The sequence below is a fragment of the Anopheles funestus genome, chromosome X (genome assembly GCF_943734845.2).
Source record: "Anopheles funestus chromosome X, idAnoFuneDA-416_04, whole genome shotgun sequence".
Lineage (NCBI taxonomy): Eukaryota > Metazoa > Arthropoda > Insecta > Diptera > Culicidae > Anopheles > Anopheles funestus.
In genome coordinates, this window is record NC_064597.1 from 21,282,359 (window position 1) to 21,298,520 (window position 16,162).

Consider the following 16,162-nt stretch of genomic DNA (forward strand, 5'->3'; position numbering starts at 1 on the left):
GGACCTCAGCCCTGCACTCCTTGGCCCGATGGCCCTCCTCGCCATAGTTTAGGCATTTCGTTTGCCTGTGTTCACCTTTGCGAACTCCTGCTCGGTGGCCTTTTTCAAGACATCTATAGCATCGCTGTTCTTGCTTGCTTTGCCGCTCTAACTCATAAATGCGGCATTGAGTCTTACCGATCGTGACGACAGCATAATCGAATAATTGTGCCACACGCCGTGGAACGCGGACTCTCGCTCGCTGGTGGCCAGTCTTACGACGCCACTGGTCCACGTCCTCAATCGGGATGGTTATGGTTATGGGATGGTCTTGTCTGATATTGCGGCTGCTGTTTCCTCTGGCGTCGCGAGCATATCAAGCACCGGTAGTAGCACCTGACTCATGTCGGTCACCACCCGAACTGTTGCCTTATCGCCAAGGCACTTCTCGATGACTTCCTTCACGGTTGTGCCATCCACATTCGGGTGCAGATAGAACGATAGCGTCTGATCATCCATTCTTCGAGCTCGTATCATCTTATCCCCAACGTCAGTTGCCTGACGGATCACGCTATACATATCTAGAAACGAGGTACCACCAGGTGCCGTCATCCTAATGATATCCGGGCGAGGCTTCGAATATCGTTCCTGTCGCTGCTGTGGGACTTGATGCAACGGACCTTGCCGTTGATTCCGCTGTTGGTTCGACTGTTGACTCGCATGCTGACTGATCTGCTGGTGAGCCTGATGATATGATTGCTGTTGCTGCTGTTGCAGGTTAGGTTGCTGCAGCTGCTGCCGATTCAAGCAACGCTTCACCACTGTGGTCCATGTAGATTCCTGCACGGATGTGTCATTGACTGCAGCCGGTTGTTGTTGCTGCCACTGTGTTCCCTGCTTCCTGGCCTGATGCGGTTGCGGTCGCATCTGCGATTGCTCCTGTTGTTTTGGTGCAATCGACACTACCGACCTATGAGCAGTCGGACGCTGCTGCTGCTGCTGTTGCTCTTGCAGCGCTTGTCGACACTCTTGGGCGCGCTTCCGCTGCAGTCGTCGCTTTTGCGCTGGCGATTGCCCGCTTTTCACTATTTTCGATGCCACTGCCGGCTTGGCTACTACCGGGTTAGTAAGCTGCTTATTTGACTGTTGTTTTTGTCGCAACTGTCCTGTTTGTAGCAACTTTGACTGCTGTTGTTGTTGAAGCCGCTTAGATTCTTCAGTCTGAACCGCCAGTGGTTTCTTCGTGACGATCACTGTGTTTGAAGCCATTGTATCGGCCTGGAGTCCTGCAATCTCCCGCGTTGCGAGCCGATAGATCTCCAGCTCACGTTTGGTGGCCCTTTCCTCCTTTCGCATGAGCTTCAGCTCTTTCGTTAGCTCTGTGATCTGATTCGAGAGGCTGTCTATGGACGCCTTCATCAGCTCAAGAAGAACGTCTCTTACCTCTTGGCGCTTAAATTCCACGAGAAGTTGAGCCGAGAGTCTTTCTACGGCAGATTTCAGCTCGCCGCACTCTGAGGCCGTCCGCCGTTCAGGAACCGTCTCCACAACAGTCCTGTCCAGCAGGTGCTCCTCCTCGTCCTCACTAGAGGAAATGCTCATATTATCACTTTCGCTCCGGTTGTCCCCCGTGGTAAGAGGCTTTTGGTGCAAAACAGGAGCCTTTGGAAGTGTTGCTACCGACTGCGATACCAACTGCAGGCTCGGCCGCAATGTACGCCTTTCGGCCGCCTGGGGCGAGGCACTATCGCCAGGCCCCGGCGTCATTATTAAAATTGCTGTTGATGCGAATTGCGTCGGCGAAGGCAGCAACAACTTCGTCTCGTCTGTGCGATTTCAACGAGGTGTGTCACATCCAAATCGAACCGATAACATAGTTGAGTAACTGGGCTCGTTTTAAGAATTTCAGGCACAAACAAACAACAGCCTCCTCCTGTATGGACCATATGCACGAAGTAGTCTGTCACGACGCACACATGCGTAGTTTTCCAACTCGCGCTTTACACCAATACCAGTGCACTTTCACACTTTCATATAAAGTGCTCTGTGCTCTGACGTCACATCACGTGCTCGCCACCGCAGGCAAAAAGCAACAACAACACTAAGGCGCACGCACTTTTTCTATCTGTCCTAATATCTTTTAAGCGTCTTGTCGGATTTTCACTTGCGAACCGTCAAAAGTTGCGCATTAGCAGTGCGCATCTTTTGGAGATATTTTACACCTGTTTTCAGCTACGTTCAAATATCGTGCCATCTGCCTCGAACCGCATGCCGTCTGCTTCAAATCCCGTGCCATCACCTTCAAAAGCGTGCCACTACGTTCGAATTTGACAGCTGCTTGGAGGCATGTTTGTTGTTTGTTGACAATTTGCCTTTTTTTTCACGTTTGATGAAACATAGAGTCAAAATGCAATTAATCCATAGTTTAGTCGTTTAGCTATCGAAAACCGATTAAAAAATACAAAAGTTACGAATCATTTAGCAAAAGTGTTTGTTTTGTTTTGGTACGGCAATGCCTTCAGCTCGAGCTATCAAATTCGAACGTAGTGGCACACGATTTGACCGTAGTGGCACGCTTTTGAAGGTGATGGCACGGGATTTGAAGCAGACGGCATGCGGTTCGAGGCAGATGGCACGATATTTGAACGTAGCTGGAAACAGGTGTTGTTGCGTTTAGCAACGAACGGTGATATCTTGCACTTCTCCCGAATATAAATACGCGGCGGATAGATAGCGTTTTCTTAACAATGCACCTTTTATTGCTCGTCTCGTGTGTAACGGTGGTACGATGTAGGGCGGTGATACAGAAAAGAGGTGGTGTGGGAAATGAGAGTGGTGGTGAGTTAAAAAAATTCTACTATTTTTCGCGCGCGTAATATTGGAAAAAGAGACCTATGCCACGAAAATTTAGCCCTTATATCCCTTCCGCCATCTCTAAATTCGCGAACTTGCGATCCGCTCGATTGTATGTACAGCAGTTCTGCATTCGAGCAGTCACGCTTGGTGTCACGTTTGACACTTACAAACTAAACGCAAAAACAATAACAGGTGTATATTCGATCGATTCACTTTACCAGAAGGTATGAAGCAAATTTTTAGTAACTCTCACACGCACGCACTTTTTTCCACGCACACACTTTTCCACATACGCCCCGAGAGTACGCACCCAATTATGTATCACTTTTAAAAATCTTTTCACAATGTTATTACGAAATCACTTTTTAGCAGGAGCTCGCTCGCAACACGTCTTACCTATCGCGTCGCTGCTGCTTGACCCCGGGGTTTGAACGCTAACTGCAGTGCATCCCTCACATTCTTTTACTCGGTCGTTAATATCCCGGTCCATATATGGCCACCATACCTTCTCCCTTAAATTTCTACGCATGCTTACCGTTCCTGGGTGTCCTCGATGCGCTATATAAAGGACCTTGTTTCTCAATCCACTTGGTAGCACTATTCTGTCGTTCCTAACAACAATTCCTCTGGTTATCCCCAATTCCTTCGCAAAGGCCTGATAGCGAACGAGGGACGGAGGCCAATAATCATCCTCAATGGCTTTCATAACTGCGACCAACGTGTCGTCTTTGTTAGACGCTTCGCGAATTTCAGTTAATGTAATTGCAGACATGTGATCTCCAATATTACATAAACAATGCTCTGAATCCTCGTCGAAGGGTTCTACCATTTCTGATGGTCCAGAGCATAGACGCGACAGACTGTCCGCTATGTTAGTCTTTCCTGGTATATGTTTAATTTGATATTTATATGGCTGCAACCGAAGTGCCCAGCTTTCAGCCCTAGAACATGCCCTCTTCCCATCTTGATGTTTTCCCTCGAATATATATTCCAAACTCTTGTGGTCCGTAAAAATTGTAAATTCGGAGCCAAACAAATACATATAAAATTTTTCGACCGCCCATACTACTGCGAGCGCTTCCCGCTGTGTTTGTGGGTATATCCTTTCTGTTTTAGTAAGCACTTTAGAGGCAAAACTTATGATTCTGGAGCAATTGAATTTATCATTCTGGCATAAGATTGCTCCCAACGCAACCGGAGATGCATCAACATACAATTCAATCGGTTCTTTTGGATCGAAAAAGCCTAGTTACCGAACGTTATTGGCAAGCTCGTTCTTAAGGTCAATAAACGCATTTTTTTGTTCCTGGCCAAACGTCTCGGTATCTCCTCTTACAAATTGTCGCAAAGGTACTGTACGGGTAGCTAAGTTCGGGATAAATTGGCTAACAAAGTTGATCAAACCTAAAAAACTACGGACTTCCTCTTTTGTAGTCTGTGCTCTAAAATTAGTAATAGTCTCGATTTTGGAATCGGATGGGCTTATACCTTTAGAAAAAAACACTGTATCCCAATATGTCAAGATGGCTTACTTTGTACATACACTTTTCTTTGTTGAGCGTCGCATTATTCTGTTTCAAAACAACTAGCACCTCTGCCAGTCTACCGTCGTGTTCTCTTTCACTTTCCCCTGCGACTATTACGTCGTCTATATATATTATAATTCCTTTTATGCCACTCAACATCTCACACATCACTCTTTGAAAAATCTCCGGCGCGCAGTTAATTCCAAACATCAACAGTTTAAATCTCATCAGACCCCTACTAGTCATAAATGTTGTTATTCCGCGTGATTGGGGATGTAATTCGATGTGGTAAAAGGCTGAAGTTATGTCTAGTTTCGAGAAGAACTTAGAGCCCTTAAGCTTATTTAAAAGAGTGTCGATCATTGGTAAGGGATAGTGCTCTCTTTGTGTAGCCTCGTTGGGATATTTCATATTAATACAAAGCCTGATGTCATTTTCCGTTTCTGGGACCACTACCATCGGGGAAATCCAGTCTGGAGGTCCCGTGACTGGTTCTATTATATCTTTATCTAGCATTTCCTGGATTTTTCCATTCACCTTCTCCTCCATAGCTGTTGGGATTCGTAGATAAGCTAATTTCTTAGGTGTTATTGATTTGTCTACCGAAAACCTAACCTGCACATTGGGAAACTTAGGGAAGGGTGAATGCTTCACACATACGTTGTTTACACTAAGGCTGACCTTCAAGAGTTTGAGTTCTTCTGCAGTGTTTTTACTTAAGAGTGATCTATGTGCTCCTCGGACAACGAAAAACTCTGCAAATGTGTTTAGCTTGGTTTCGTTTACTGAAATCCACACCTCAAACATGAGAATCATTTCCAGAGGCCGATGGCTGGCATAGCCTGATATTTTGCGATCGCATCCTTTCTTTTTATAAATCTTTATGCCGATTGCTTGTAGTGCATTCCAAATTGTGTCTGTGATGGTATTCACAGCTGCTCCCGAATCGATAAAAAATCTAACGCGTCTCGATATCGTGGATCCTACTATCCCTCAAATAGTTTATAATTATTAGTATGGTTAATACCTACGTCAAGTTGTTGAATATTTTGTTCTTGTTCTTGCAAAACGTTAGTCGAAGCGGGGCGCTTCCATGTATAAGCTGTGGTTGGATGACGTCGTTTCATAACTCCGTTGCCAGCTTTGCATTTCCTCGCGAAATGGCCTATGCGTCCGCATCCATTGCAGCGAGCTCTGCCTGCAGCACATTCGGGTGCGTCTTTCGTGTGATTTCTAGACCCACACCGCTCACATTCCACCGCCTGTCTCTTTTTAAACGGCTCATTCCACCCTTTCTGTCTATTTCCATGGCTAGCATAGGCTTCTATATCGTTTGGGCATTTCATGGGATTTTTTTGTTTGACCAATATCTCTCGGTTCAATGCGTAGTTCACTAATTCGTAAAATTTCATTGTGTTCTCTAATCCTTTATCCCGGACTTTACTATCGCTGGCACCTGCGGTTATTTGGTGCAAAATTTCCTTCTCTTCCCGAGATCCAAAATCGCACTTTGCTGCTTGCGTCCTCAATTTTAGTACGAATTGGTTAAATGGTTCGTCGGTTTGCTTGATATTTCGAAACACTTCTAATTCGATTCTTTCATTCCTTTTGCAAACGAAAAACGCATTGAGTCGCTTAATTGCGTAATCGAATTCTGGTATCTCTTTGTTAATGTAGGGTACCTGCTGTGGCGGATGGATTTCGTCCTTGGATCGACCCAAGTTGTAATATATGTAAAAACGAAAAAAAGTTAATTGGGAAAGACGACAGGATCACCCTGTATCGAAGGAGCGCGGAAAGAACTCTGAAAGGGTATAAAAGGGGATCATTAGCGAAGCAGAGGAGGAACGAGAAAATTGTGAAATAAAGTTGGTTGCTCCCGTTAAATTCGTCCTGCGATTTTATTATTTTTTCCTTTTTCATATCTGGTGTCAGAAGTGGGATATACCGATTCCCTGAAAAACTGTTAGCTGCGTGCGGCTGGTCGAGTGAGAGTTCTGTGTGCGCAAAAAGTATCGTCCTGCGCGTGTGTGCGATACCGATTCCCGGGAAATATACGGTGCGTTGGCTGTGCGCTGTTGTTCGTGTGAGAGTGCTGTGGACGCTGGAAAAAAATGATTGACGCGTGCGTGTGCGTAATCTGTGTCCGTCTATTCGGGCGTGTGTACCTCGGTGGCGTGGTGTTATTGAACAATGGAACGATTGGTGGAAGAATTTACGCGTGTTGGCCTGGTGAGGAAGTGTGAAATGGCTGGGTTGGCTACGTCCGGCAATAAAGAGAACCTGGCGAAACGGATCATTGATGCCGGAATAACGTTAGAAGCCGTTCTCGAGCAAAATCCCGTCGAAGATGACGCGAACGCAACGGGTTATCCTGACGCTGAAGTCAGTTCGGTAGTAGATGCGCCAAAACCTGCTATAATCCACACACCAGTGCAGTCATACTCATTCCGAGATGTGGAGGACGGAATTGAGCCCTATGGTAAAGATCTAACAAAGGATATCCGAGCGTGGTTTGAGGACTTTGAGGGAGTAGCGAAAATGGCACTCTGGTCCGAAGACCAAATGTTCATCATGTGTCGACGAAAGATGGTTGGCATCGCGAAGAGTTTCCTAACAACGGAAAAAGGTATATCATCTTACGCGGCGTTACGATCCAAGGTGATTGAATTCGAAAAGATAATACGCTCAGCTGATGTTCACAGAAGGCTAATGGCTAGACGACAAACGCATAAGGAAACCATGCTTGAGTATGTGTACGAGATGCAACGCATAGCTCGTGACGCCGATATTGACGAATGCAGCCTAATCGAGTATATTGTGGACGGCGTGACCCACGAAACTAGGATGCGTGCGTCATTGTATCGAACGGCCAGTTTGACCGAGCTAAAGTAGGAATTGTTATTCCTTGAAAGAGCCGAAGCCAAAAGAACATCGGAAAAAGGTAGTGCACGGGTTGAGTCAAAGGGTCAACGAAAGTGTTACAATTGTGGCGATGTCGGACATGAAACAAAGAAGTGCGTAAAAGAAGATGTTCGACACCGACACACTCAACACACGAGACACAGGGCGCGAGAGTGTGTGCGAAGGCTTTAGAAACCACACCTGCTGCATAGTTACATCACCGACGCGCACGAAAAATCCCGAACGCAGGATGAACCCCGACCCGAACGCAGGATGAACCCTGACCCGAACGCAGGATGAATCCTGACCCGAACGCAGGATGAACCAAAGTAATCATCGCGTGCGCAATGATGCGGCAACCTTTTTAAATCCAAATTTTTCTGGATGATCTTCTGGATGGATAGATCTTTCTAAATCTTTCTGTAAGGATCTAAATAAACATGTTGGCAACTATAAAAGGACGATTAGATCCTCGTAACAGACAGTTCCAAAACGACCCGGTAAGAGTCCAATCCGACCCGGCAAACGGTCAATGAGGTGAAAATAAAGGTCCTAGGTTAAAGTTAAAAAAGGTGTTTCTCTTCCTGCTCCAAAAGGAAACCAAATTCCTCCTCCCCCTCTTGAGGCAACCCCGGCGCCTCAACAGAAGAAAACCCGAAAAAATGCTTCGAGTGTGGTGCTGTTGGTCATCGGGCCAAGAAATGTGAGTCACGGGCAAAAGGACTAAAATGTTATGTGTTTACGTTTCGTATGCGTTACACTGATTTGACAGTTGAAACATCATTAATCCGATTAATGCATTACTGTTTTCACCGGGGTAGCGTTACGGTCGCAGATATTAGTTGTGTTAGTGTAAAGACAGTTAGGGCTAAGAACCAGTGTGACCAGATTGTTTTCCTCGTTATCGGTAGGAGAGCAAAAAATTTATCGGTAGCTGTCGGTATGATCCTAATGCTGTTCAGCTCATGTTCTCTTCAGCTTATACGGGATGGGTGGGGGGGCGGGGGGTTGGAGTATAAACAAACAACGGACGACCAACGATGACATTTTGGAGGTTGACAGATTGCTCTCCTCAGCGGTTGCAAAATTCCCTATTATGATTGCACGGTTCCCCTAACTGCTTGACACATTCCCCTATATGCTTGCAAAATTCTCCTAAGCGAGTGAAAAGTTCCACCAAAGCGTTGCAAACATCCCCTGAGCGGTTGAATCTTTCTCCATACCGATTGAACTGTTCCCTTATATGATTCGAAACCCTGTAAGTCTGGTCGGAGTTAATTTTAATAATTGCGATAATTTGTTTACGAAGTAGATATAGAAGTGTGGCGACGTTGTGCAAACCGTACTTTATACGTCTTAAGTACAAGTATGGTACGCACACACCGCGTGCGTATTACAACGCACACTACCGCGACAATGTAATAAAACACATTACACGTTTTAATAAAGGACTAGTATACGTAAGACAATCCATCGATACGCATCCAATTATTTCAACTAAGAACCCCATAGAAGCATTGCTACCGCATTATGCAACAAGCCCGAAATCGAACATAATATGAGCAGAATAATCCATATTCTGCTTTTGCCTTTACCTAAAAAACGGTTTATTTTACAACAATTCGTCACCTACCTAAAGTACAAACTTTAAACCGAATAAAATGTTTTTCTGTTCCAGGTTACCTGAATATAGGTACTAGAAACCTACGGTGATTTTTATTTTTATACCTTACATGTTTCTATCTAAAACCTGCTGTGGTTTTTACTTCAAAACATTACCTTATTGTACCTACTACGAGTTTAACTTTATCAAATTACTTGTTATCCTGAGCCTGTGGTAAAATATTACCTAAACCTTACCTTAACCATCTGGCATACATTTGAATTGTTTATAAACATGTGGTGTTGTAGGCTAAACAACAATTAACGTACCAATCTTCACAGAGCTTACATCGTGTCGTCGTGGTTCGTCTGTTTTTACCGTTGTGTCTAGCATTAAAGTGTTAATCGTTTAGAACTGTGAACATTGAAGTGCTAATATTCCTGCATATGTGATATCCCTGTGAAGTGTACAAGAGCATAGCCTTTTGTATGGCGTAGATCGTGTTAATAGTAACATTCATAACTTGTTGCATGTTTATGACGACGTTTGTAGATTTGGTCCCTTGAACACCATTTCTTCTTATCCCTTCGAAAACAAATTACAACACATTAAAAAATCTATACGCAATGGTCATAGCGTTCTAGTGCAGGTCGCAAATAGAATATCCGAGCAAACCACAACGCATGCATCCTCCGTTAGTGCAAGACCAACTTTCCCGCATTTAGAACATAAATGCAATGGAGTAGTAGTCCAACATTAGTTTGAGGACAGGAAAATACAGTGATTGGTTCCTAACTACAACTGATTACATTGTTCAATATAGCAGTGCAAAATTTGAAGGGTCTGAACTTAACATTTATGGTAGAGCGTTTAACCAAATAACAGAATCAAACTCTTATTATCATTCCCCGATGATGAAAGACATATTCGAGGTGAACATCAGCGATCTGTATACCCATGATGTGGTATTTAAAATTTCAGATATAAAATGTAAAATGATAGCTACTAGAAGTGCGAGAATAGCTACGTTTTCGTACCTCTCTTAGAGACAATAATCCAATAATAAATTGATACAGACATAAAATTATTATATGTAGAAACCGTTGCAACTAGTCCCTTAGTTTATAATTTGTAAACTAAATGTAAAATAAATGCAACGCAACCAGGACGTCCTCTAACAAAAAACATATATATGCTATTTTCATTGTTAACACTTATTTATTAGGTTTGGCACAACTATGTCGATGTCAGTGTAAGTTGTCAGTGTAAATAATAGTTTGATTTTGCTATCACAACATGTTACAGTCTTTGTGCTGTTATCGCCTAATGATTTAAACTTATTGCCAAATGAATAGTACGTAAATGTATGATAATGAATAGGAGAGAAATACATTTTGATTAATGTAATAAAACTAATGTAAGAAACAGCTTATTCTTTCTTTAGTGACCGTTCTGCTCGACTGATACTTAGAGACTAATTTTATTGACTATCATTACATTATTACATTATTACAAAGTACACTAATACTAATACCTACAGCTAATTAGTTCGTGCAACTGTGTTAGTTCAATCTTAACACTAATTAATTTTAAATATTGCAAAACGTTTCAGACACAGCTATCATTTGCTTACATATGATTAAAACGTAATAATATTGGTTTCTTATGAATAAAATATTGCTTTTTAAATCCTTAAAAATTAACTTTTGACTAATAAAGATTATTATTACGCCGTTTATGGCAACTAGTTATCATTTTGCCTGTTAACGAAACTCTTTGTTTGGCATGTTTCAGTTTCCTTAATAAAAATGCTTTTACATAACTATGGTCGAATTGCACTCCTACATCGTTGGTAGCAATTCTCATGAAAAGTCGTAAAATATTTATGTACTGGCGAAAAGCAATTTTTTTATGCCAGATCCTGTCCAACGACACGACGTTAGCAACTTCGGTCATAAAACCCGTTTGCTGCGACATTTGCTTATATAATTTCAGAATAAACCTCTTACAGGCAACGCAGCTCGTATGGTCTGGAACGCATCCTTGCTGCAAGTTCGTCCTGTCAGTGGACAGCGGCGTGCAACCCGTGCTCACTGTTGCCGATCCCGACCGAACAGTACTGCTGGTGCTACTGGACGTACCACCTGCCGAAGCCGAGGGGACGACTATCGAGGACAGCGGCGTGCCGACCGTACTTATTGTTCCCGATCTCGGTCGAACAAGCTTGTACATTTGACCGCCTAGGCAAATCAAACTACCAGCGTTTTCTTTGGTAGAAACATATCCTCGCTTGTCTGGCGTGGGCATAATGATGCAACTACAAAAAATCAGGTATGATCGACAATGTTGTTAATAATTCACATAATAAATCGTCTATCACGAGCTCACCCACTTTGACACTTTTGTAATAATTGTAGGATCACTCAAAACGACGATAATTAATTAATTATGATGCTGGTAAACGATGCTGAAAATGCTGAGATGATGCTGCTAATGGCGATCGGTCATGCGAATGACAGTTTGTTTTTATTTTGTATTCTAAATTTTTCAATAAATGACCATTTTCAAAATGACAAGAACACTGTTTGAACCGGTTCTTCACGCACACAATGAAAGAAATGCGGAGAGAGCGCGCTGCAATGGGATGCTAGGAATGGTCCGTTTCTTTTTTTGCCCTATGCTAGCACATAGGAAATGGTCCGAACATGTCTTCCTTAGGACCATTTTTTACATGGCTCTTCGGACCACTTCAACCCAGAAATTCGGACAGAATCACCCAGAAATGTCCTTTTATATGGTTCCAGACAATTGTAGTATCTACGAAGCAATTTCGGGGCGGGATGCGTTGAGTAAGATGGACGCCGTGGAAGGCATTAAATTGAAACCACGAATGAGCAGGAACGAAGAACAATGCGAAGTATTGTGCGCAAGTGCTTTGACTATAAACGACGCAAACGAAGTAACAATACACTATCAATATCAGAAAGAGATAGAGCGAATGATAGACGATTTCAAAAGTAAGGAAGAAGTGAATTCCAATATTGGGGCAGATCACTGCTTAAGCTTTTTTTTTGTATGCGTTTTGACGTTTCGAGGCTTATCCGCTGTCAGTTCCCCATACAAATCGACAGCCAAGTTCAGCCTAGGAAATATGGATTAGAAAGTTTTCCTAATGAAAACTGCTCGATTAGCTCGATCAGCTGCTCGACAAATATGTAAACAAACCAATTTGCAAGCAGTTAAAAACAGGGTAAGGCCATGTTACCCATATGCTGAAAATGTAAACAAATCAACAAATATCCATAAATGCACATAAATTTAACACGTTTCAACATTTAGTGTGTTGTTAAAATTAATTAATTTAAATTATTGTTTTTTTCGTTAGAACGGCCTGGCCATATTGACTTATTTTACCACGTAGCCGGATAGTCATTCCTTGCCACGGGGGTTTGGTCCGAATGGGATTTGAAATATGGATCTGAATGGTAAACGCAACGGTGTTAAATGTATTAAAACGGTATTAAACGACACATGATATAAACTGTGCTTTCAAACTACGAACCTCTGCGCTACTGTATGCTACTGTTTTCTGCTACGTGTATTTCAGGGGTGTTCTCATTCTTTATCATACAACAGCAGCATCCAACCTAACCTTTTGTGCATCATGCAGTACTTTACTTTGATTAATACCGTTGCGTTTACCATTCAGATCCAGATTTCAAACTCAAATTTATTTTCCTCATATTTTGGTTCAGTAAAAAAATACCTTATGTTGTTCTTAATGATACAACCCGGTACCTTTTCACTGCTCGATATCTGCTCGATTATCTGACAGATGCCGGCTTACAGCTTAAGCTTTCTAATTTAAACCGTGATGTGCCCCATTCCAAGAAAATGTCCTGTTGAGTTGGAAATCGTTTCCGATGGGCAGATAATATAATTTAAGTATACCCCAAGCAGGCTGTCTTGTTTACAGGAACAAGCAGTTAACAAACAAGTTGATGAATGGATTAAAAATGGGATTGTGCGCGTCTCTACATCAAACTTCGCGAGTCGAGTCGTAGTGGTGAAAAAAAGATGGGTCAAATCGCGTGTGTGTCGATTTTCGGAAGTTAAACGGAATGGTATTTAAAGATGCATTCCCAATACCGGTGATAGACGACGTTTTTGCGAAGTTGCAAGCGGCAAAATAGTTCTCGGTAATGGACTTGGGTTTTTCCACGTACCGATAAAGGAGGACAATAAAAAATACACGGCTTTCGTGACAAATAGAGGATTATACGAATTTAACCGTACTCCACCCATGTGTTTCAACAACTAATCGACAAAAATGTGTTAGAGTTGTATATGGTCGATCGATTGAAGGCAATCATGGCTGTGCTAGAGAAAGCTACTTACGACCCTTACAAAATCAAAAACGGACTTCTACATCGAGCAGTGGAAGGACAAGACTTGCTGGTGGTTCCGCGTCTGATGGAAAAGCAGATAATAGCAGACGCTCATAACGAGGGCCACATTGGAGTACAGAAGATGATGCATGGTATAAAGCAAAAGTTTTGGATTCCTCATTTGGAGTTGAAGGTGAGGCAACACATTGCTAATTGTGTGCCGTGTATCCTGTACAATAAGAAGCTGGGATTGAAGGAGGGATACCTGAATCCTATCCCAAAAGGTGACGTACCATTGCACACTCTTCATATGGACCACGTAGGACCCATGGACACCACAGCAAAGCAATACAGGTACATTCTAACAATGGGGTATATGATACCTTAAGTTAGAAAGCTAAAATTTTTAGCCCGGATCTGTCAAAACATCGAGCAGAATCGAGCGGGAAATTGTTGACAGGTAATATCATCATGCAAGGATTCCTCAAGGACCTAGCATTTTGACATAAAGAATTACATTAGGCTGCAGTTTTGTAGAACCGCGTTTTGACGAAACAGGAATTACAGCGTCGAAATCTAGTTCGAAATATAGGCATAGCACAAGTAAAATTTTTTATTATTTTTCATAAAAAGCTGAACATAATTAAACTCATGTAATTTCATTGTTGTTTTAAATCCAAATTCAATCCACATTCAGCCGAATCAAATATGGCCTAACCTGTTTCAGACCTGCTAGCAAAATGCCTTGTTTTGACATTTGTCGAGCAGCTGCTCGAAACTAACTAAGAAAAATTTTCTAATCTGAAATACGCAGGCTTATTTTGCTGAGCGGTTTGTATGGAAAACATGCAGCAAATAAGCCGCCAAACGTCAAAGTCCATATAAAAAAAAACTAGTGGAAGGTATCATAGGCCCCAATAGTTGATAGTTTCTCTAAATTTGTTTGGTTATATCCTACACGTACCACAACTGCCGAGGAAGTACTGCGGAAACTGGGGTATTGGTGTTGGCCGTGTTTGGAAATCTAACAAGGATCATCACTGATAGAGGATCAGCGTTTACGGCCAATTCATTTGCTGAGCACGTTCTGAGTCATGGTATCGAACACATCCTTTCTACTACCGGTGTACCACGGGGGAATGGACAAGCGGAGCGTGTTAATCGGACGGCCCTGGAGATGCTGGGTAAAGGCCGACAGAGGATCTGTCAAAATGGTTTAAGTGTGTGAATCGAGTGCAGCGAGCGATGAGCTTTCATTCAACAACGGGCAAAACACCATTCGAGCTAATGTTTGGCGTAAAGATGAAGAACCGGAGTGACGATCAATTGAGAGAAATATTGGAAAAGGAATGGTATGAAGATCATGATTATGTTAGACAGGAGTTACGAAAAGACGCTCGTATTGCCATAGAACAAGCGCAGCGGCGCTACAAGGATCAATTTGATAAAAAAACGGAAACCTGCGTCAGGGTATAAGCTAGGAGAACTAGTGACTATCAAGCGAACACAATTTGTTGCCGGGAGAAAGCTCGCTAGCGAATACTTAGGACCTTACGAGATCGTGCAAGTAAAACGTAACGGGCGGTATCAAGTTAGGAAAGTGGGGCAAGGCGAAGGACCACTAGAGACAAGTACTAGCGATGATAATGTGAAGCTTTGGGCTTACATGTAAACAGAAGAAGGAGATGATGAAGGGTCTGATCTCAATATGGACGGCTGAATGTAAAAACGAAAAAATGTTAATTAGGAAAGACGACAGGATCACCCAGTATCGAAGGAGAGAGGAATGAACTCTGACAGGGTATAAAAGGGGATCATTAGCTAAGCAGAGGAGGAACGAGAAGGTTTTGAAATAAAGTTGGTTGCTCCTTGTAGTGTCTTGAATAAGCACGTCTTGTCAGCCTCGCGATCCACAATCAACTGTCTCATTTATTGTTCGCTCGTTTGTCAATTCGCTACTAACATACCAAGGTGTCTATAACTAAGATACAACACTACATTCACTTTCTCTTTTTTTAAGATGACGCTCTACTTGTTTTGGACTAACGCATTTCCAACTGCTGATACATAGTCTTGCAAGTAATGAGATTTCTGTGGGATTCGTTTGCATTTTGGTTCATCTGCCTCTGATGAGTCACTTATGACCTTTTGCTTGATTGATTTACCTGCAGGACTAACCGTTCTATTTTCATTGTTGTAAGGTGCATTGTCGTCATCTCCTGCTTTTGATGTACAGGAAACATTTTTATCAGCAGGGACTTTCAATAAATGAGAAACATGTCTACGGTATTCCGTTACTGTTTCTTTTTTTGATACTAATACATCTCCTCCTTTCCGTTTTTACAACTTTGAAAACTTTTGGAACAAAATTTGCAGTGAGCTTGTTAGACTTATACATTCTTTTAACGAGAACATCGTCTCCCTCGCATATAGGATTAGGTTTAGCGTTCCTTCGTTTATCTGCGTATGCTTTACCTCTTTCTTTTGCCACCTTATCTCGGTCGGCTACTTCATTCGGTTCGATTATTGGTTGAAAAATGGAGGGTAATCGATCTCTGATATTATAGCCGAAGAGCATTTCTGATGGTGTTTTCTTAGTAATCGAATGAGGTGAGTGTAGGGATTGAGAGGAGCGGAGAAAGCTAATAAAAAAAATGATAATGACTAATATTAGAAAAAGGTATCGGAATAGTTGCGAACATCAGCATTAGAACTTAAAAAATTAATAGTTGCGAAAATGTACCGGTAAATTTAAAAATTTGACTGAGGCGAATTAGAAAGAGACAGAAAAACCGATGAAGTGAGAGAATCGGAGAGCGAAACCGTATGTGACAGCGGGTCGCAGCGTCCGGCATGGAATCAGTCTTGTGATTGATCGCGTATAGAAAGTAGCTGCTCTAAGTCTG

General features: G+C 42.5%; 2 protein-coding genes across 2 annotated transcripts in view; one reads left to right on the top strand and one right to left on the bottom strand.

Moving 5' to 3' along the window:
* LOC125768162 (uncharacterized) overlaps nt 1-16,162 on the top strand; it is a 358,599-nt gene that overhangs the window by 219,420 nt on the left and 123,017 nt on the right. The gene's annotated exons all lie outside the window — the stretch shown is intronic.
* On the bottom strand, nt 298-1,746 carry LOC125768132 (putative uncharacterized protein DDB_G0271606). The gene has a single exon (XM_049435393.1). The coding sequence runs from the start codon at nt 1,744-1,746 to the stop codon at nt 298-300; it is 1,449 nt and encodes a 482-aa protein (XP_049291350.1).